Below are 19094 nucleotides of genomic sequence, written 5' to 3' on the forward strand. Positions count from 1 at the left end.
AGGGATAAATATTGGCCCCAGGACACCGGGGAGAACTCCCCTGCTCTTCTTCCAATAGAGGCCGTGGGATCTTTTACACCCACCCGAGATGCCAGACGGGGGCCTCGGTTTAATGTCTCATCTGAAAGAGAGCACCTCCGACAGTGCAGCACTCCCTCAGTACTGACCCTCCGACAGTGCGGCACTCCCTCAGTACTGATCCTCCGACAGTGCGGTACTCCCTCAGTACTGACCCTCCAACAGTGCAGCACTCCCTCAGTACTGACCCTCCAACAGTGCAGCACTCCATCAGTACTGACCCTCTGACAATGCAGCACTCCCTCAGTACTGACCCTCCGACGATGCGGCGCTCCCTCAGTATGGCACGGTGGGATCAGCCTGTAATGTGGGCGACAATTCTGCAAGGTGGAAGTCATGTTATTGTGGGCCTGCTCCTTTAAGAGCACCACACCTCCACAAAGTGCTGTGTAAACACTATATCACTGACAGTCTCTGCCAGGGGGCATTTACTGCCTCTTTTAACTGTAGGTTAAAGGAACTAACAGGCCCTCTAACCTAACAGGTTTTCAATCAGGCAGCTTGTTTTGGAATGAAAGCATCTAGCTTTAGATTCAAAATGTTCCAGAACAATGCAAGCCTCCTCCTTACTTTTGAAAGAAATGTGGATATAATACATAAATATTTAATATATATGTATGCAAATGTTTTAATCTCACTCCACAGAAAGGCAACAAAGGTTCTGGCCTGAGTTTGCCAAGTTTGCAAAAGGAAAACCTCACCCCCTTTTATCACCATTCTGACACACCCTCCTGATTTGAATACACAGAATACTGCTCCAGTTATCTCCTCATCTCTTTGGAAGCAATTGCCACTGTTAAATATAACTCAGCAAATTTCACCCCCTGCCATCCCCAATTGGCTTGTTCAGTGAGTGCAGAGTTTTCAGATAAATTTGCTGTCAAGGATGCAGCACAGCCACGACTGGCCGAATGGCCTCTCATGCTTTAAGATTCTATAATTCGGTGAAACTGGATTCCACTGAAAGGTCACGGAGCTGAAACATTAACCCTGTTTCTCTCTCCACAGAAGCTGCCAGACCTGCTGAGTATTTCCAGCATTTTCTGTTTCTGTTAGATCGAGACAGTCGTGGGGGAGACCAGAACTAGGGGGGGCGGCGGCGGGGGGGGGGGCATCAATATAAGACAGTCAGTAATAAATCCAATGGGGAATTCAGGAGAAACTCCTTTCCCCAGAGAGTGGGGAGAATGTGGAACTCACTACCACAGGGAGTGGTTGAGGTGAATAGTATCAATATATTTAAGGGGAAGCTGGATAAACACGAGGGAGAAAGGAATAGAAGGATATGGTGATAGGGTGAGATGAAGTAGGGGGGGGGAACAGAAACCCCAGCTTGGAATGGATGGGCTGAATGGCCTGTTTCCGTGCTGTAATTTCTACGCAATGCATATTAGGGTCACAAAGCATTCCGCATTGTTCTGGGGTCTCTGGGAATTAAAGACACATCATGCAGACGCTGCTGCAAGCAATCTCAGGAGGAAAGCAACAGGGAGGGGAAAGGCTGTCAAAGATCATCCGATCAGAATCTGTTCACTTTTCCGTTGTCTGAAGGAAGGCTGCGGAAAGGAAAGTGTCAGGAGCCCGATGGCAGCTGGGAGCGGGGGCAATTGGAGGCATGAGCTCATGTGATGAAACTTCCTGGAACACGTCCAATCAGAGTTGGCAAACTAACGTTGCCAGCACAGACCAGTTGGGCTGAATGGCCAGGCCCTGTGCCGTGTACTCTTTCAACAGTGAGGCACTTCATCGGCTGTGAAGCTCCGCAGCTCATTCAGAGGTCGTGAGAGGCACTGGGGAAATGGGAGCCTGTTCTTTCTATGAGTTTTAGCGTGTAAATGGGCCACAGGACCAATGCGTTGAGCTGGGTGATCCCAGCTGATCGGAACCATTAGGCATCTTTGAGTAATTATATTTCCCATTTAGCAGTAGCGTAGTGGTTATGTTACTGGACTGGTAATTCTGGATTAATGATCCAAAGACATGAGTTCAAATCCCACCACAGCAGCTGAAGTATTTCATCCGTTAAATAAATCCGGAATAAAAAGCCAGCCTCAGGAACAATGTCCATGAAGCTACCGGATTGTCCTTTAGGGAAGGAAATCTGCTGTCCTTACTCGGTCTGGCCGACATGTGACTCCAGACCCACAGCAATGTGGTTGACTCTTAACGGCCCACTGAAATGGCCCAGCATGCTCAATCGTATTCAAAATGCCAGTTCACCAACACCTTCTCGAGGGCAATTAGGGATGGGCAATAAATGCTGGCCTAGCCAGTGACGCCCACATCATGTGAATGGATAAAAAGAACTGTCCCCCAGGCCCACGCATTGCCAGCCTGTTAGCCATGTGCCTTCAGGTTCACTGGGAACAGTCCCAACAGGAGCACTGGGTGATGAACAGCAGCGGACATCCAGACTGCACTGTCGGAGGGTCAGTACTGAGGGAGCGCCGCACTGTCGGAGGGTCAGTACTGAGGGAGTGCCGCAATGTCGGAGGGTCAGTACTGAGGGAGCGCCGCACTGTCGGAGGGTCAGTACTGAGGGAGCGCCGCACTGTCGGAGGGTCAGTACTGAGGGAGTGCCGCACTGTCGGAGGGTCAGTATTGAGGGAGCGCCGCACTGTCGGAGGGTCAGTACTGAGGGAGTGCCGCACTGTCAGAGGGTCAGTACTGAGGGAGTGTCGTACTGTCAGAGGGTCAGTACTGAGGGAGTGTCGTACTGTCGGAGGGTCAGTACTGAGGGAGTGCTGCACTGTTGGAGGGTCAGTACTGAGGGAGTGCTGCACTGTTGGAGGGTCAGTACTGAGGGAGTGCTGCACTGTTGGAGGGTCAGTACTGAGAGAGCGCTGTGCTGTCGGAGGGTCAGTACTGAGGGAGCACCGTACTGTCGGAGGGTCAGTACTGAGGGAGCGCTGTACTGTCGGAGGGTCAGTACTGAGGGAGTGCCGCACTGTCAGAGGTGCCGTCTTTCAGATGAGACATTAAACCGAGGCCCCCGTCTGCCCTCTTGGGTGGTTGTAAAAGATCCCACGGCCACTATTGGAAGAAGAGCCGGGGAGTTCTCCCCGGTGTCCTGGGGACAATATTTATCCCTCAACCAACGTCACTAAAAACAGACGATCTGGGTCATGATCACATTGCTGTTTGTGGGATCTTGCTGTGCAGAAATTGTCTGCTGCGTTTCCTACATTACAACAGTGACTACACTTCAAAAAAAAGTATTTCATTGGCTGTGAGGCTCTTTGGGACTAAGGTGATGGTAGGTGTTGTATAAATTTGAGTCCGATCTGTATTGTTACCTATTATCTTGGGGCAAAGTACAGGAGCTGTAATTGGCCTCAGGACCCAGTACAGAAGGGAAAAGAATAGAATGATACAGCACAAAAGAAGCCCAGTCAGCCCATCGTCCCTGTGCTGGCTCTCTGAAAGATCTCTCCAATCAGTCCCACTCCCCCCCTGCTCTTTCCCCCACAGCTCTGTAAATTTCTCCGTTTCAACTATTTATCCAATTCCCCTTTTGAAAGTTACTATTGAATCTGCTTCCACCGCCCTTTCAGGCAGCGCGTTCCAGATCACAACAACTCACTGTGTAAAAAACAAATTCTCCTCATCTCCCCCTCTGGTTCTTTTACCAATTCTCTTCAATCTGTGTCTCTCTGGTTACCGACCCTCCTGCCACCGGAAACAGTTTCTCCTTATTTACTCCATCAAAAACCCCTATGATTTTGAACGCCTCGATTAAATCTCCCCCTTAACCTTCTCTGCTCTCAAGGAGAACAATCCCAGCTTCTCCCAGTCTCTCCACAATAACAGAAGTCTCTTATCCTTGGAACAATTCCGGGTTCTTGGAACAATTCAGGTTTCCTGGCCCTGATCATCGCCAGTTATCCCTGCCGGCAAGTGCTGTGTGGAAACTGATATCAGTTAAAAGCCGGATCAAAAATAAAACACTGCAGGTGCTGGAAATCTGAAATAAAAGCAGACAATGCTGGAAGTGCTCAGTACAAGGGTCATCGACCTAAAACGTTAACTGTGTGTCGCTCTCTCTCTCTCCACAGATGCAACTAGATTTGCTGAATTTTCCCAGCATTTTCTGCTTGTATTTAAGGGCAGGATCGAGTTCAGTTGTGATATCTCCAGCATCTATATCTTATACACTTTTGGTATCGGGGTAACATAAAGCAGCCAACCAGTATCAAGACCATTAGGAGAACTACTGAGATCTACTGTGGTGCTGCAGCATCTCCTCTGGTGAGATGGTGGAATTACAACGTGACATGTTTACTTGGCCATTTTCCATTGTAAATCTGGATGTAGGAATTTGCAATTAAAAAATGTTTAAAATTGTGTACAGACTTAAGATTTTTATTGCATAGGTTCGTATTGCCTAGAATATAGAAGATTAAGGGGTGATCTGTGTTCTAAATCATGAGTGGTCTGGACAGAGTAGGGAGAAACTATTCACATTGGTGGAAGGATCGAGAACCTGAGGACACTGATTTAAGATGATTGGCAAAAGAAGCAATGGCAACATGAGGAACAAATGTTTTACGCAGAGAGTGGTTAGGATCTGGAATGCACTGCCTGAGAGTGTGGTGGAGGCAGATTCAATCAAGGCCTTTAAAAGAGAATTGGATAATTATCTGAAGAGAAAATATTTGCAGGGCTACTGGGACAAAGGCAAGGGACTCGGTGAGTTGCTTTTGCAGGGGGCCAGCACAGACACGAGGGGCTGAATGGCCTCCATCTGTGCTGTGACCATTCTATTCTGTCTAACTGGGGTGTTTAAAATGATTACTGGAGTTTATTAGGTCGATAGAGAGAAACTATTTCCTCTGGTGGGTGGGGGGAGATCAGAACAAGGGGGCAGAACCTTAAAATTAGAGCCAGGGCCGTTCAGGGGTGATGTCAGGAAACACTTCTTCACACAAAGGGGAGTGGAAATCGGGAACTCTCTCCCCCAGAAAGCTGCTGAGGCCGGGGGGGGGGGGGGGGGGGGGTCAATTGGAAATTTCAAAACTGAGATGGATAGATGTTAGTTGGATGAGGGGGATTAAGGGTTACAGAACCCAGGCGGGGAGATGGAGTTAACATAAATACCAGCCGGAATCTAATTGAAGGGCGGAACTGGCGTGAGGGCTGAATGGCCTCCTGTGTAACAGCCTCGCAGAGGGGCTGAATGGCCTCCTCCCCGATCCTGAGTTCGGCATATTGTTGGGGGATTTTAAAAAAATGATGAAAATGTCTCAGTAATGAAATAGTTAAAACAAAGCACACCTCTATATAATTTTTTCCTGAATGACAAGAACTTGTTTGTATTGTCCCGAATTCGTGGGAGTTTATTTCTGCTGAGATGGAATGTGACATAATAAAGATTCACCAGGTATTTTTGAATTTGGTTTTTGGCTGACGGGATGAGTCAGGGTGCCGGGGAGGGAGGGAGATGTGTTTGGTGGAAAGGTTGGTTGGTATAACGCAAAACAGACAGGTGTGATACAGAGTACAACCACCGTTATTTGTCAGCGCATATGTCAATCCCTAGGCTCCTGCTTTTCAAGTTTTGACTTTTTATTTTTATTCTGGTTAGGTGAGTCTCCCGGTCTCTCTCTGCCCTCTTCATTGTCACGTCGTAGTGGGGGGGGGGGGGGGGGGGAACAGGGAAAGCCTGTCAGTAGCAGAGGACTTATCTCCCTGGTGAAATCCAAACCGCGAGAGAGGAGAGAGAGAGAGAAAGAGAAAGAAAGCAGGAGATTTTCCATTTCGTTTTACACAGGTGCCTCTCCTTCCAGAGAGAGAGAGAGAGAGAAGGCGAACGAAGGAGGGAGGAGGGGATTGCCAAAACTTTTTCAAACGAAAGTTTGTGCCTTCTCTCTTCCACCAGGTTTACACTGCAGAAGGGGCGGTGGTGGAAAAAAGGCACCTTTACATTCCGTTTCTTGAACCTGTTCGGATCGAAACCAGAGAAGACGGAGGGACGAAGATGCCTAGAGCGTTCTTAGTGAAGACTCGGAATGAAAACGCAAAGACACGAAGTTGGGGCGAGATTCCCGACGAAATGAGAGCGGATATTTACGTCCCACGTAAGTGGATCGATTAATTCCCCCCCCCCCCCCCCACGGCTGGAGATGGCAGGTTTGGTTAAAAGTTTGAACGGGATCCACCTTGGCAAAGTTTGCGATCGTTTGGGAGCCAAAAAACAAAACGGAGATCCTCTTAAAAATTAAACAGTGATACTGAATTTAAAAAAAAGTTTTGAAGACTCGTTTCAGTTTTTGGATCACGATCTTGGGGAATATACCTTAAAAATAAAAGTTCAGTTCACAAACTGCCAACGCCAGCCTTAACAAAGGTGGCGAGAAATTTGTTTTAAAAGAAAAACTTTTTTGAAAGTTTGTAAAAACTTTTTTTTTTTAAATGGGGGAAAATAAGACTGCTGATGGCACTTTCAGGCCGAGGTGTCAAGATTTTACACCGCAGTTTAATTATTCTGTATGGACAAATAGCAGCGGGAAATTAATCGATAAAAGTGTGCTTGTATTTTTAAATCAGAGAGAGAAATCAGCTTTCCCTCCTTCTGGGAGCAGAAACAGTCTCAAAGGTTTACACTCCTCACACCCCTTAAAGTCGAAGGAGCAATGTATTGAAAAAAAGTAACGGAAACAAAGTTTGGTCAAAGATATTTTGTGTCAAAAATCATGAACCCAATTTAGTTTACAGAGAATAATTCATCGTTCGCCCTAACATAAAACTTTTAATGTAATGTCAAACTTCACCAGTGTTCTCCCTCCACTTCGGTTCTCCTCCTCCACATGCCTTAAAAAAGGACTTGTGTAATTAGTGATCTTTCTCACAGTCTGCGTTTAGACTTGCCTCCAGCAGTCTGGCAACTGGCTTTTAGCAGGTTAGCAAGTAAATGTATCACCGCAGAATATTGATTTAACTGTATTCTCCCCTGGGCTGAGATGACTCCATGGGCCTTCCCTGTCTATGTCACCTCCTCCAGCCCCACAACTCACACGCACTGCAGTGGTTCAAGAAGGCAGCTCACCACCACCTGCTCAAGGGCACTGAGGCATGGGCAATAAATGCTGACCGAGCCAGCGACGCCCGCAACCCAAGAAACAAATTTTCTTTCAGAAGAGAAAAAGGGGCAGCGCAGTGGTTAGCACCGCAGCCTCACAGCTCCAGCGACCCGGGTTCAGTTCTGGGTACTGCCTGTGTGGAGTTTGCAAGTTCTCCCTGTGACCGCGTGGGTTTCCTCCGGGTGCTCCGGTTTCCTCCCGCAGCCAAAGACTTGCAGGTTGATAGGTAAATTGGCCATTGTAAATCGCCCCTAGTGTAGGTAGGTATAGGAGAATGGTGGGAATGCGGTAGGGAATATGGGATTAATGTAGGATTAGTATAAATGGGTGGTTGTTGGTCAGCACAGACTCGGTGGGCCGAAGGGCCTGTTTCAGTGCTGTGTGACTCTATGAATTCCAGAGGGAATTCCAGAGGCCTTGGCAGCTGAAGGCATGGTCACCAATGGCAAAGGAAAATTGGAGAAAACTCTCCGAGATCTCTGCGCTCCCTTCAATTCCAGCCTCTTGTCCATCACTCCACCATTGGCTGCCTGGGGCCCTCAGCTCTGGAATTCCCTCTCTAAACCTCTCCGTCTCTCTCTCTCTCTCCTCCTTTAAGACGCTCCTTAAAACCGATCTCCTTGACCGAGCGTTTGGTCGCCTGTCCCTAATATCTCCTTATGTGGCTCGGGGTCAAATTCTGTCTGATTTACACTCCTGTGAAGCACCTTGGGGACATTTTATGATGTTAAAGGCGCTAGAGAAATGCAAGTTGTTGTTGAAAAATTAGTTCCATTTCCTCGACCCCTTTAGATAAAAATATCTCTGGAACCCAATGGATTTTCCTCAAGGAAGATCTTTTAACAGAACTGTTTTCTTTAGACCCTCTGGATATTATACAATACAAAGAGTCAGAGATCTACAAGGCTCCATTATGTCTGACAGCAGAGGACAACACAGAGAAGGAATCTGCCTATGACACAGACTCGAGTATGTCTGCACAAGATATTGAAACTGGAATGCACCAAAACCTCCACCAGGAATTCATTCGTTCCAAGATTAAGGTATAGTCCACATCTTACACTGAAAGAAAGAGCAAGCATTTTCTCCAGTGCATTCCACCACCTCAGGGTGTCACACAGCAATGTACAGCCAATTTGAACTGTAGTCACTGTTGTAATGTAGGAAACGTGGCTTCAAATGACACACAGCAAGATCCCACAAACAGCAATGTGATAATGACCCGGATCATCTGTTTTTAGTGATGTTGGTTGAGGGATAAATATTGTCCCCAGGACACCGGGGAGAACTCCCCTGCTCTTCTTCCAATAGTGACCGTGGGATCTTTTACACCCACCCGAGAGGGCAGACGGGGCCTCGGTTTAATGTCTCATCTGAAAGACGGCACCTCCGACAGTACAGCACTCCCTCAGTACTGACCCCTCCAACAGTGCAGCACTCCCTCAGTACTGACCCCTCCGACTGTGCAGCGCTCACTCAGTACTGACCCTCCGACAGTGCAGCGCTCCCTCAGTACTGACCCTCTGACAGTGCGGCGCTCCGTCAGTACTGACCCCTCCGACTGTGCGGCACTCCCTCAGTACTGACCCTCCAACAGTGCGGCACTCCTTCAGTACTGACCCTCCGACAGTGCGGCACTCCCTCAGTACTGACCCTCTGACAGTGCAACGCTCACTCAGTACTGACCCTCCGACAGTGCAGCGCTCCCTCAGTACTGACCCTCTGACAGTGCGGCACTCCCTCAGTACTGGCCCTCTGACAGTGCGGCACTCTCTCAGTACTGACCCTCGGACAGTGCGGCTCTCCCTCAGTACTGACCCTCCGACAGTGCAGCGCTCCCTGAGTACTGACCCTCCGACAGTGCGGCACTCCCTCTGTACTGACCGTCCGACAGTGCGGCTCTCCCTCGGTACTGACCCTCCGACAGTGCGGCGCTCCCTCAGTACTGACCCTCTGACAGTGCGGCACTCCCTCAGTATTGACCCCTCCGACAGTGCAGCGCTCCCTCAGTACTGACCCTCCGACAGTGCGGCTCTCCCTCGGTACTGACCCTCCGACTGTGCGGCGCTCCCTCGGTACTGACCCTCCGACAGTGCGGCTCTCCCTCGGTACTGACCCTCCGACAGTGCAGCACTCCCTCTGTACTGACCCTCCGACAGTGCGGCTCTCCCTCGGTACTGACCCTCCGACAGTGCGGCTCTCCCTCTGTACTGACCCTCCGACAGTGCGGCTCTCCCTCGGTACTGACCCTCCGACAGTGCAGCACTCCCTCAGTACTGACCCTCTGACAGTGCGGCACTCCCTCAGTACTGACCCTCCGACAGTGCGGCTCTCCCTCTGTACTGACCCTCCGACAGTGCGGCTCTCCCTCGGTACTGACCCTCCGACAGTGCAGCACTCCCTCAGTACTGACCCTCTGACAGTGCGGCACTCCCTCGGTACTGACCCTCCGACAGTGCAGCACTCCCTCAGTACTGACCCTCTGACAGTGCGGCTCTCCCTCGGTACTGACCCTCCGACAGTGCAGCACTCCCTCAGTACTGACCCTCCGACAGTGCGGCTCTCCCTCTGTACTGACCCTCCAACAGTGCGGCTCTCCTTCTGTACTGACCCTCTGACAGTGCGGCACTCCCTCAGTACTGACCCTCCGACAGTGCAGCACTCCCTCAGTACTGACCCTCCGACAGTGCGGCTCTCCCTCGGTACTGACCCTCCGACAGTGCGGCTCTCCCTCTGTACTGACCCTCCGACAGTGCGGCTCTCCCTCTGTACTGACCCTCCGACAGTGCGGCTCTCCCTCTGTACTGACCCTCCGACAGTGCGGCTCTCCCTCTGTACTGACCCTCCGACAGTGCGGCTCTCCCTCTGTACTGACCCTCCGACAGTGCGGCTCTCCCTCTGTACTGACCCTCCGACAGTGCGGCTCTCCCTCGGTACTGACCCTCCGACAGTGCAGCACTCCCTCAGTACTGACCCTCTGACAGTCCGGCACTCCCTCAGTACTGACCCTCCGACAGTCCGGCACTCCCTCAGTACTGACCCTCCGACAGTGCAGCACTCCCTCAGTACTGACCCTCCGACAGTGCAGCACTCCCTCAGTACTGACCCTCCGACAGGGCGGCACTCCCTCAGTACTGACCCTCCGACAGTGCGGCACTCCCTCAGTACTGACCCTCCGACAGTGCGGCACTCCCTCAGTACTGGTGCCATGACTGTCAGCCTGGATTATCGGGCTTAAGTCTCTGGAGTGGGGGGTTCGAAACCACGACCTCTGCCTCACAGATAAAGGCGTTATCCACTGAGCCCCAACAGTGGAGGGGAATCGGAGACGAACGGCGGGCTGCTATTGAATGTTCTTCAATCCAATGTAAATGTGTGTGTGTTTGTGCAGGTCACTATGGGAGAGTGTACAGATGAGCTCTACGCCTGCCAATTCTGTCAGAAGACCTTTCAGTACCAGCGCATGCTGAACCGGCACCTAAAGTGCCACAATGATGTGAAACGCCACTTATGCACCTTCTGTGGGAAAGGCTTCAATGATACATTTGACCTCAAGAGACATGTTCGAACACACACAGGTAAAGGAGAGGTTAACCCCCTTTTGATTTTATTGCCACACTTGTCTCTTCTCTTTGTGAAGGTACCCTGGTGTTTGCACCTCCTGACACAAGTGATTCAAGCTCTGGGCACTTGCCCCTCTGGAAGGAGATATTGTCCTGGGAGAGGGTGCAGTGCAGATTCACCAGAATGATCCCGGGGATGAAAGGGTTAAATTCCGAGGATAGGTCGCACAGACTGGGCTTGTATTCCCTCGAGTGTAGAAGATTAAGGGGTTGATCTAATCGAGGGGTTTAAGATGATTAAAGGATTCGATCGGGTCGATAGAGAGAAACTATTTCCTCTGGTCGGGGGGAGTCCAGAACAAGGGGGCAGAACCTTAAAATTAGAGCCCGGGCCGTTCAGGGGTGATGTCAGGAAGCACTTCTTCACACAAAGGGGAGTGGAAATCGGGAACTCTCTCCCCCCCTGAAAGCTGCTGAGGCCGGGGGTCAATTGAAAATGTCAAAACTGAGATTGATAACATTTTTTGTTAGGAAAGGGTATTGCGAGTTAGGGAACCAAGGCGGAGAGATGGATTTAAGATTCAAATTAAACAAGATTTAATTGAATGGCGCAGCTCACTTGAGGGGCTGAATGGCCTCCTCCTGTTCCTGTATAACAACTGCACTTGGGGAGTGGGCCCAGTCTGTGCCGTGAGGGAACAGCACAGCTCAGACCTTGACCAACAACACATGGTCCAGCAGGAGCCCCTTGATGATGATCAGGAGCAGGAACAGTGGCTGATCTCCCTCCTCTCTCTCATCCAGAAACGCTGAGCCCAATTGTAATCCATCTCAGAACCAAATTTCAGGTCTTTCTCATCTGTATCGCACAGCTCCAGACAGGGTGAGAGCAAAGCTTCTGGGCACAGGAGAGAGGGACACAGAGAGAGAGGGACAGAGAGCGAGAGAGAGAAGGAAGGAAGTCCCATTTCCACAATGCCTTTCATCACCTGCTGAAGTCACGAAGCACTTTATAAGCCAATCTTTAGACCTGTAGTCAGTGTTGTACTTTAAGAAATGTGGCAGCCAATTTACGCACAGCAAGATTCCATAAATAGCACTGAGAAAATTACCAGTATTTTTTAGTGATTTTGGTTGAGGGATAAATATTGTCCCCAGGACACCGGGGAGAACTCCCCTGCTCTTCTTCCAATAGTGGCCGTGGGATCTTTTACACCCACCCGAGAGGGCAGACGGGGGCCTCGGTTTAATGTCTCATCTGAAAGACGTCACATCCGGCAGTGCGGCACTCCCTCAGTACTGACCATCCGACAGTGCGGCACTCGCTCAGTACTGACCCTCCGACAGTGCGGCTCTCCCTCAGTACTGACCCTCCGATAGTGCGGCACTCCCTCAGTACTGACCCTCCGACAGTGCGGCACTCCCTCAGTACTGACCCTCCGACAGTGCGGCACTCCCTCAGTACTGACCCTCCGACAGTGCGGCACTCCCTCAGTACTGACCCTCCGACAGTGCGGCACTCCCTCAGTACTGACCATCCGACAGTGCGGCACTCCCTCAGTACTGACCCTCCGACAGTGCGGCACTTGCTCAGTACTGACCCTCCGACAGTGCGGCACTCCCTCAGTACTGACCCTCCGACAGTGCGGCACTCCCTCAGTACTGACCCTCCGATAGTGCGGCACTCCCTCAGTACTGACCCTCCGACAGTGCGGCACTCCCTCAGTACTGACCCTCCGATAGTGCAGCACTCCCTCAGTGCTGACCCTCTGACAGTGCGGCACTCCCTCAGTACAGACCCTCCGATAGTGCGTCACTCCCTCAGTACTGACCCTCCGACAGTGCAGTGCTTTGTCAGTACTGACCCTCCGACGGTGTGGCGCTCCCTCAGTACTGACCCTCCGACGGTGTGGCACTCCCTCAGTACAGACCCTCCAACAGAGCGGCGCTCCGTCAGTACTGACCTTCTGACAGTGCAGCACTCCCTCAGTACTGACCCCCTGACAGTACAGCGTTCCCTCAGTAGTGACCTTCTGACAGTGCAGCACTCCCTCAGTACTGACCCCCTGACAGTACAGCGTTCCCTCAGTGCTGACCCCCTGACAGTGCAGCACTCCCTCAGTACTGACCCTCTGACAGTGCAGCACTCCCTCAGTACTGACCTTCTGACAGTGCAGCACTCCCTCAGTACTGACCCCCTGACAGTGCAGCACTCCCTCAGTACTGACCCTCCGACAGTGCGGCACTCCCTCAGTACTGACCCTCCGACGGTGTGGCACTCCCTCAGTACAGACCCTCCAACAGAGCGGCGCTCCGTCAGTACTGACCTTCTGACAGTGCAGCACTCCCTCAGTACTGACCCCCTGACAGTACAGCGTTCCCTCAGTGCTGACCCCCTGACAGTGCAGCACTCCCTCAGTACTGACCCCCTGACAGTGCAGCACTCCCTCAGTACTGACCCTCCGACGGTGTGGCGCTCCCTCAGTACTGACCCCCTGACAGTACGGCGTTCCCTCAGTAGTGACCTTCTGACAGTGCAGCACTCCCTCAGTACTGACCCTCTGACAGTACGGCGCTCCGTCAGTACTGACCTTCCGATAGTGCGGCACTCCCTCAGTGCTGACCCTCTGACAGTGCGGCACTCCCTCAGTACTGACCCTCCGACAGTGCGGCACTCCCTCAGTACTGACCCTCCGATAGTGTGTCTCTCCCTCAGTACTGACCCTCCGACAGTGCAGTGCTCTGTCAGTACTGACCCCCTGACAGTGCAGCACTCCCTCAGTACTGACCCCCTGACAGTGCAGCACTCCCTCAGTACTGACCCTCCGACAGTGCGGCACTCCCTCAGTACTGACCCTCCGACGGTGTGGCGCTCCCTCAGTACTGACCCTCCGACAGTGCGGCACTCCCTCAGTACTGACCCTCCGACAGTGCAGTGCTCTGTCAGTACTGACCCCCTGACAGTGCGGCACTTGCTCAGTACTGACCCTCCGACAGTGCGGCACTCCCTCAGTACTGACCCTCCGACAGTGCGGCACTCCCTCAGTACTGACCCTCCGATAGTGCGGCACTCCCTCAGTACTGACCCTCCGACAGTGCGGCACTCCCTCAGTACTGACCCTCTGACAGTGCAGCACTCCCTCAGTACTGACCTTCTGACAGTGCAGCACTCCCTCAGTACTGACCCCCTGACAGTGCAGCACTCCCTCAGTACTGACCCTCTGACAGTGCAGCACTCCCTCAGTACTGACCTTCTGACAGTGCAGCACTCCCTCAGTACTGACCCCCTGACAGTGCAGCACTCCCTCAGTACTGACCCTCCGACAGTGCGGCACTCCCTCAGTACTGACCCTCCGACGGTGTGGCACTCCCTCAGTACAGACCCTCCAACAGAGCGGCGCTCCGTCAGTACTGACCTTCTGACAGTGCAGCACTCCCTCAGTACTGACCCCCTGACAGTACAGCGTTCCCTCAGTAGTGACCTTCTGACAGTGCAGCACTCCCTCAGTACTGACCCCCTGACAGTACAGCGTTCCCTCAGTGCTGACCCCCTGACAGTGCAGCACTCCCTCAGTACTGACCCCCTGACAGTGCAGCACTCCCTCAGTACTGACCCTCCGACAGTGCGGCACTCCCTCAGTACTGACCCTCCGACGGTGTGGCGCTCCCTCAGTACTGACCCCCTGACAGTGCAGCACTCCCTCAGTACTGACCCCCTGACAGTGCAGCACTCCCTCAGTACTGACCCTCCGACAGTGCAGCACTCCCTCAGTACTGACCCTCCGACAGTGCGGCACTCCCTCAGTACTGACCCTCCGACGGTGCAGCACTCCCTCAGTACTGACCCTCCGACAGTGCGGCACTCCCTCAGTACTGACCCTCCGACAGTGCGGCGCTCCCTCAGTACTGACCCTCCGACAGTGCAGTGCTCTGTCAGTACTGACCCCCTGACAGTGCAGCACTCCCTCAGTACTGACCCCCTGACAGTGCAGCACTCCCTCAGTACTGACCCTCCGACAGTGCGGCACTCCCTCAGTACTGACCCTCCGACGGTGTGGCGCTCCCTCAGTACTGACCCCCTGACAGTGCGGCACTCCCTCAGTACTGACCCTCCGACGGTGTGGCGCTCCCTCAGTACTGACCCCCTGACAGTACGGCGTTCCCTCAGTAGTGACCTTCTGACAGTGCGGCACTCCCTCAGTACTGACCCTCCGACGGTGTGGCGCTCCCTCAGTACTGACCCCCTGACAGTACGGCGCTCCGTCAGTACTGACCTTCCGATAGTGCGGCACTCCCTCAGTGCTGACCCTCTGACAGTGCGGCACTCCCTCAGTACTGACCCTCCGACAGTGCGGCACTCCCTCAGTACTGACCCTCCGACGGTGTGGCGCTCCCTCAGTACTGACCCCCTGACAGTACGGCATTCCCTCAGTACTGACCCTCCGACAGTGCGGCACTCCATCAGTACTGACCCCCTGACAGTACGGCATTCCCTCAGTACTGACCCCCCGACAGTGCGGCGCTCCCTCAGTACTGACCCTCCGACAGTGCGGCGCTCCCTCAGTACTGACCCTCTGACAGTGCAGCACTCCCTCAGTGATGACCCCCTGACAGTGCAGCACTCCCTCAGTGCTGATCCTCTGACAGTGCGGCACTCCCTCAGTACTGACCCTCCGATAGTGCGTCACTCCCTCAGTACTGACCCTCCGACAGTGCAGTGCTCTGTCAGTACTGACCCTCCGACGGTGTGGCACTCCCTCAGTACTGACCATCCGACAGTGCGGCGCTCCGTCAGTACTGACCTTCTGACAGTACGGCATTCCCTCAGTACTGACCCTCCGACAGTGCGGCACTCCATCAGTACTGACCCCCTGACAGTACGGCATTCCCTCAGTACTGACCCCCCGACAGTGCGGCACTCCCTCAGTACTGACCCTCTGACAGTACGGCACTCCCTCAGTACTGACCCTCCGACAGTGTGGCGCTTCCTCAGTACTGACCCCCTGACAGTGCGGCACTCCCTCAGTACTGACCCTCCGACAGTGCAGCACTCCCTCAGTACTGACTCCCCTGACAGTACGGCGTTCCCTCAGTCGTGACCTTCTGACAGTGCGGCACTCCCTCAGTACTGACCCCCTGACAGTGCTGCACTCCCTCAGTACTGACCTTCTGACAGTGCAGCACTCCCTCAGTACTGACCCTCCGACAGTGCGGCACTCCCTCAGTACTGACCCTCCGACAGTGCAGCACTCCCTCAGTACTGACCCCCTGACAGTCCAGCTCTCCCTCAGTACTGACCCTCCGACAGTGCAGCTCTCCCTCAGTACTGACCCCTCCGACAGTACGGCGCTTCCTCAGTACTGACCCTCCGACAGTGCAGCTCTCCCTCAGTACTGACCCCTCCGACAGTGCAGCTCTCCCTCAGTACTGATCCCTCCGACAGTATGGCGCTTCCTCAGTACTGACCCCCTGACAGTGCAGCTCTCCCTCAGTACTGACCTTCTGACAGTACGGCGCTTCCTCAGTCCTGACCCTCCGACAGTGCAGCATTCCCTCAGTACTGATCCCCTGACAGTCCAGCTCTCCCTCAGTACTGACCTTCTGACAGTACGGCGCTTCCTCAGTCCTGACCCTCCGACAGTGCAGCATTCCCTCAGTACTGATCCCCTGACAGTCCAGCTCTCCCTCAGTACTGACCTTCTGACAGTACGGCGCTTCCTCAGTCCTGACCCTCCGACAGTGCAGCATTCCCTCAGTACTGATCCCCTGACAGTCCAGCTCTCCCTCAGTACTGACCTTCTGACAGTACGGCGCTTCCTCAGTCCTGACCCTCCGACAGTGCAGCATTCCCTCAGTACTGACCCCCTGACAGTGCAGCACTCCCTCAGTACTGACCTTCTGACAGTGCAGTGCTCCACCATTCACGGCCATGCCTTCAGCTGCCTGGGCCCTACGCTCTGGAATTCCCTCCCTGAACCTCTCCACCTCTCTCTCTCTTCCTTTAAGACGCTGCTTAAAACCGACATTTTTGACCGAGCTGTTGGTCACCTGTCCCTAATATCTCCGTGCAACTCAGTGCCTAACTTGATCCGAATGATATTATCACTGCATTGAAGGTGCGCTGTGTAAACACGAGTTCTGGTCACTAACATCTGCCTTTGTCCAAGCAGGAATCCGTCCATACAAATGTCATCTGTGCGAGAAGGCCTTCACTCAACGCTGCTCACTGGAGTCCCACCTCAAGAAGATCCACGGAGTCCACCAGGCCTACGCGTACAAGGAGCGGCGTGCTAAGCTCTACGTGTGCGAGGAGTGCGGCTTCACTGCCGACAGTCAGGAGGGCCACATTGTCCACATGAAGGACAAGCACCCAAACAGCCCCTTCCTACGGAAAGCTTCGAAGAAAATGGCAGCGGCTCTGGAGAGTAACTTCAGCTCACTGTTGGACAGCAACAGCACATGATCCGCAACCTCCTCCACACTGTCCTCACGAGGGGCGGCGGGGGGGGGGGTGGGGGGGGGCGGGGGGGTTGCTGGGGCAGGGGCAGGAGGAGCTGTCGTGACTTAAGACCACCGACGTTTCGTTTCGGGGGGGGGGGTGGGGGTTCTGTTAATTTGGGAATTCCGAAAACCAACAGGCAGGGGACTACCTTTCCTGGAGCCTTACCCCACACACCCACAGTGGCTGGAACGTCACTAGATACCACACACACCCCGTTTTCTTGTAATCTCCCCGGAAGAGGAAGGGGCGGCACAGTGGTTAGCACCGCAGCCTCACAGCACCAGCGACCCGGGTTCAGTTCTGGGTACTGCCTGTGTGGAGTTTGCAAGTTCTCCCTGTGACCACCTGGGTTTCCTCCGGGTGCTCCGGTTTCCTCCCACAGCCAAAGACTTGCAGGTTGATAGGTAAATTGGCCATTGTAAATTGCCCCTAGTGTAGCTAGGTGGTAGGAGAATTGAGGGAAGGTGGTGATGTGGTAGGGAATATGGGATTAAATGTAGGATTTATATAAATGGGTGGTTGTTGGTCGGCACAGACTCGGTGGGCCGAAGGGCCTGTTTCAGTGCTGTATCTCTCTATGACTCTTAAGAGGCAAAACAATGCAGGGAGAAAACTCCCCAGGGCCCATAAAGGAGTAAGAATTCCTCCGCTAAGCCCCACAGATCATTGAAACCCAGCCCAGGAGATCACCCAGACAAAGCATTATCTATCAGGACACCTTACCATGAACGCACGGTGCTCTCTGTCCCAGTTAGGAACCAGTCCAGCCCCCTCCTGAAGGCAGAGAGCCACAGCACCAACTCCAATCATCATCTCGGGACCAAAAGCATTGCATTGGCACTTCCGAAATCACCTTGGAATTCTCAGGCACCCCAATCTCCCTCAGGCTTCGACTCCCACTGGGGTGTGAGGCCACAGTCAGAAGGTAATCACTCGCTTAACTATCACAGGGACAGGAGGAGGCCATTCAGCCCCTCATGGCCTGTTCCGATGTTCACTTGCACCCTGGTTGATCTCAACTCCCAGCTTGGTTTTTCGTAATCCTTACCAGACGAAAATCTCTTTTGAAGTTTTCAACTGACTCCAGTCTCAGGAGCCAAGAGGGGAGAGAGTTCCAGATATCTACTGCCACCGTTCACGTGAGCCTGCGCGGGCTATTTGGCTACAGAGGAATCACAGCCCAATCCTGTCCTCACCTACCGAATCCTGACTTGCAACAGGATTCGCTGGCTCATCGTCTCACTGAACCTGGAGATACTAAGACTCAACTGAGATCAGCTTTAACCCTGCAGAGACCAGGGAAATGGAATCTGTGACATATTGGAGGCTGCCCACACACTGGAGCAAGATGCACTTTTGTTTAAAAGGAGAAATATGAAAACTAACATTTGTTTCTTTATCTTTTTGCTGGCTTGCAGAAAAAATATTTTGTGGGGCGATATGTATAATTATTTTTTTAATTGTCTTGGATTTTTCCCCACTCCCTGTTTGTAATATAATTGTTGGAATTATGCTTCTGGGATAATCGTGTATCAAGTTGATATGCTCAGCCAGTTGCTGTTTAAGCCACTTAAACCAGGGACATTGTGCAACAGATTTTATAATTTGTGTATAGGAGGCATGGATTGTATATAACGTACACACTTTAGTGAGATATTCGGATCGGTACTGAGAATAAAGAACCTCTATTTCAGGCACCCACTGGGGTTAGATACAGAGTAAAGCTCCCTCTACACTGTCCACATCAAACACTCCCCAGGACAGGTACAGTACGGGGGTTAGATACAGAGTAAAGCTCCCTCTACACTGTCCACATCAAACACTCCCAGGACAGGTACAGTACGGGGGTTAGATACAGAGTAAAGCTCCCTC

The 19094-nt window shown here is 52.7% G+C and overlaps 1 protein-coding gene and 1 long non-coding RNA gene across 3 annotated transcripts in view; one reads left to right on the forward strand and one right to left on the reverse strand.

The window, feature by feature from the left end:
- Nucleotides 1-19094, reverse strand: part of LOC137355874 (uncharacterized) — a 72511-nt gene that overhangs the window by 27609 nt on the left and 25808 nt on the right. The window lies entirely within an intron of this gene.
- LOC137356069 (putative transcription factor Ovo-like 1) lies at nucleotides 5414-17206 on the forward strand. Of its 2 annotated transcripts, none has more exons than XM_068021843.1 (5): nucleotides 5414-5458; nucleotides 5957-6155; nucleotides 8019-8200; nucleotides 10549-10735; nucleotides 16891-17206. In XM_068021843.1, the coding sequence occupies exons 1-5, from the start codon at nucleotides 5429-5431 to the stop codon at nucleotides 17181-17183; spliced, it is 891 nt and encodes a 296-aa protein (XP_067877944.1). In that variant the 5' UTR covers nucleotides 5414-5428; the 3' UTR covers nucleotides 17184-17206. The 2 variants fall into 2 exon arrangements, with proteins under 2 accessions (XP_067877944.1, XP_067877945.1); XM_068021844.1 differs by lacking the exon at nucleotides 5414-5458 and adding an exon at nucleotides 5596-5662.

The sequence above is a fragment of the Heterodontus francisci genome, chromosome 44 (assembly GCF_036365525.1).
Source record: "Heterodontus francisci isolate sHetFra1 chromosome 44, sHetFra1.hap1, whole genome shotgun sequence".
In the NCBI taxonomy this organism is placed as follows: Eukaryota; Metazoa; Chordata; class Chondrichthyes; order Heterodontiformes; family Heterodontidae; genus Heterodontus; species Heterodontus francisci.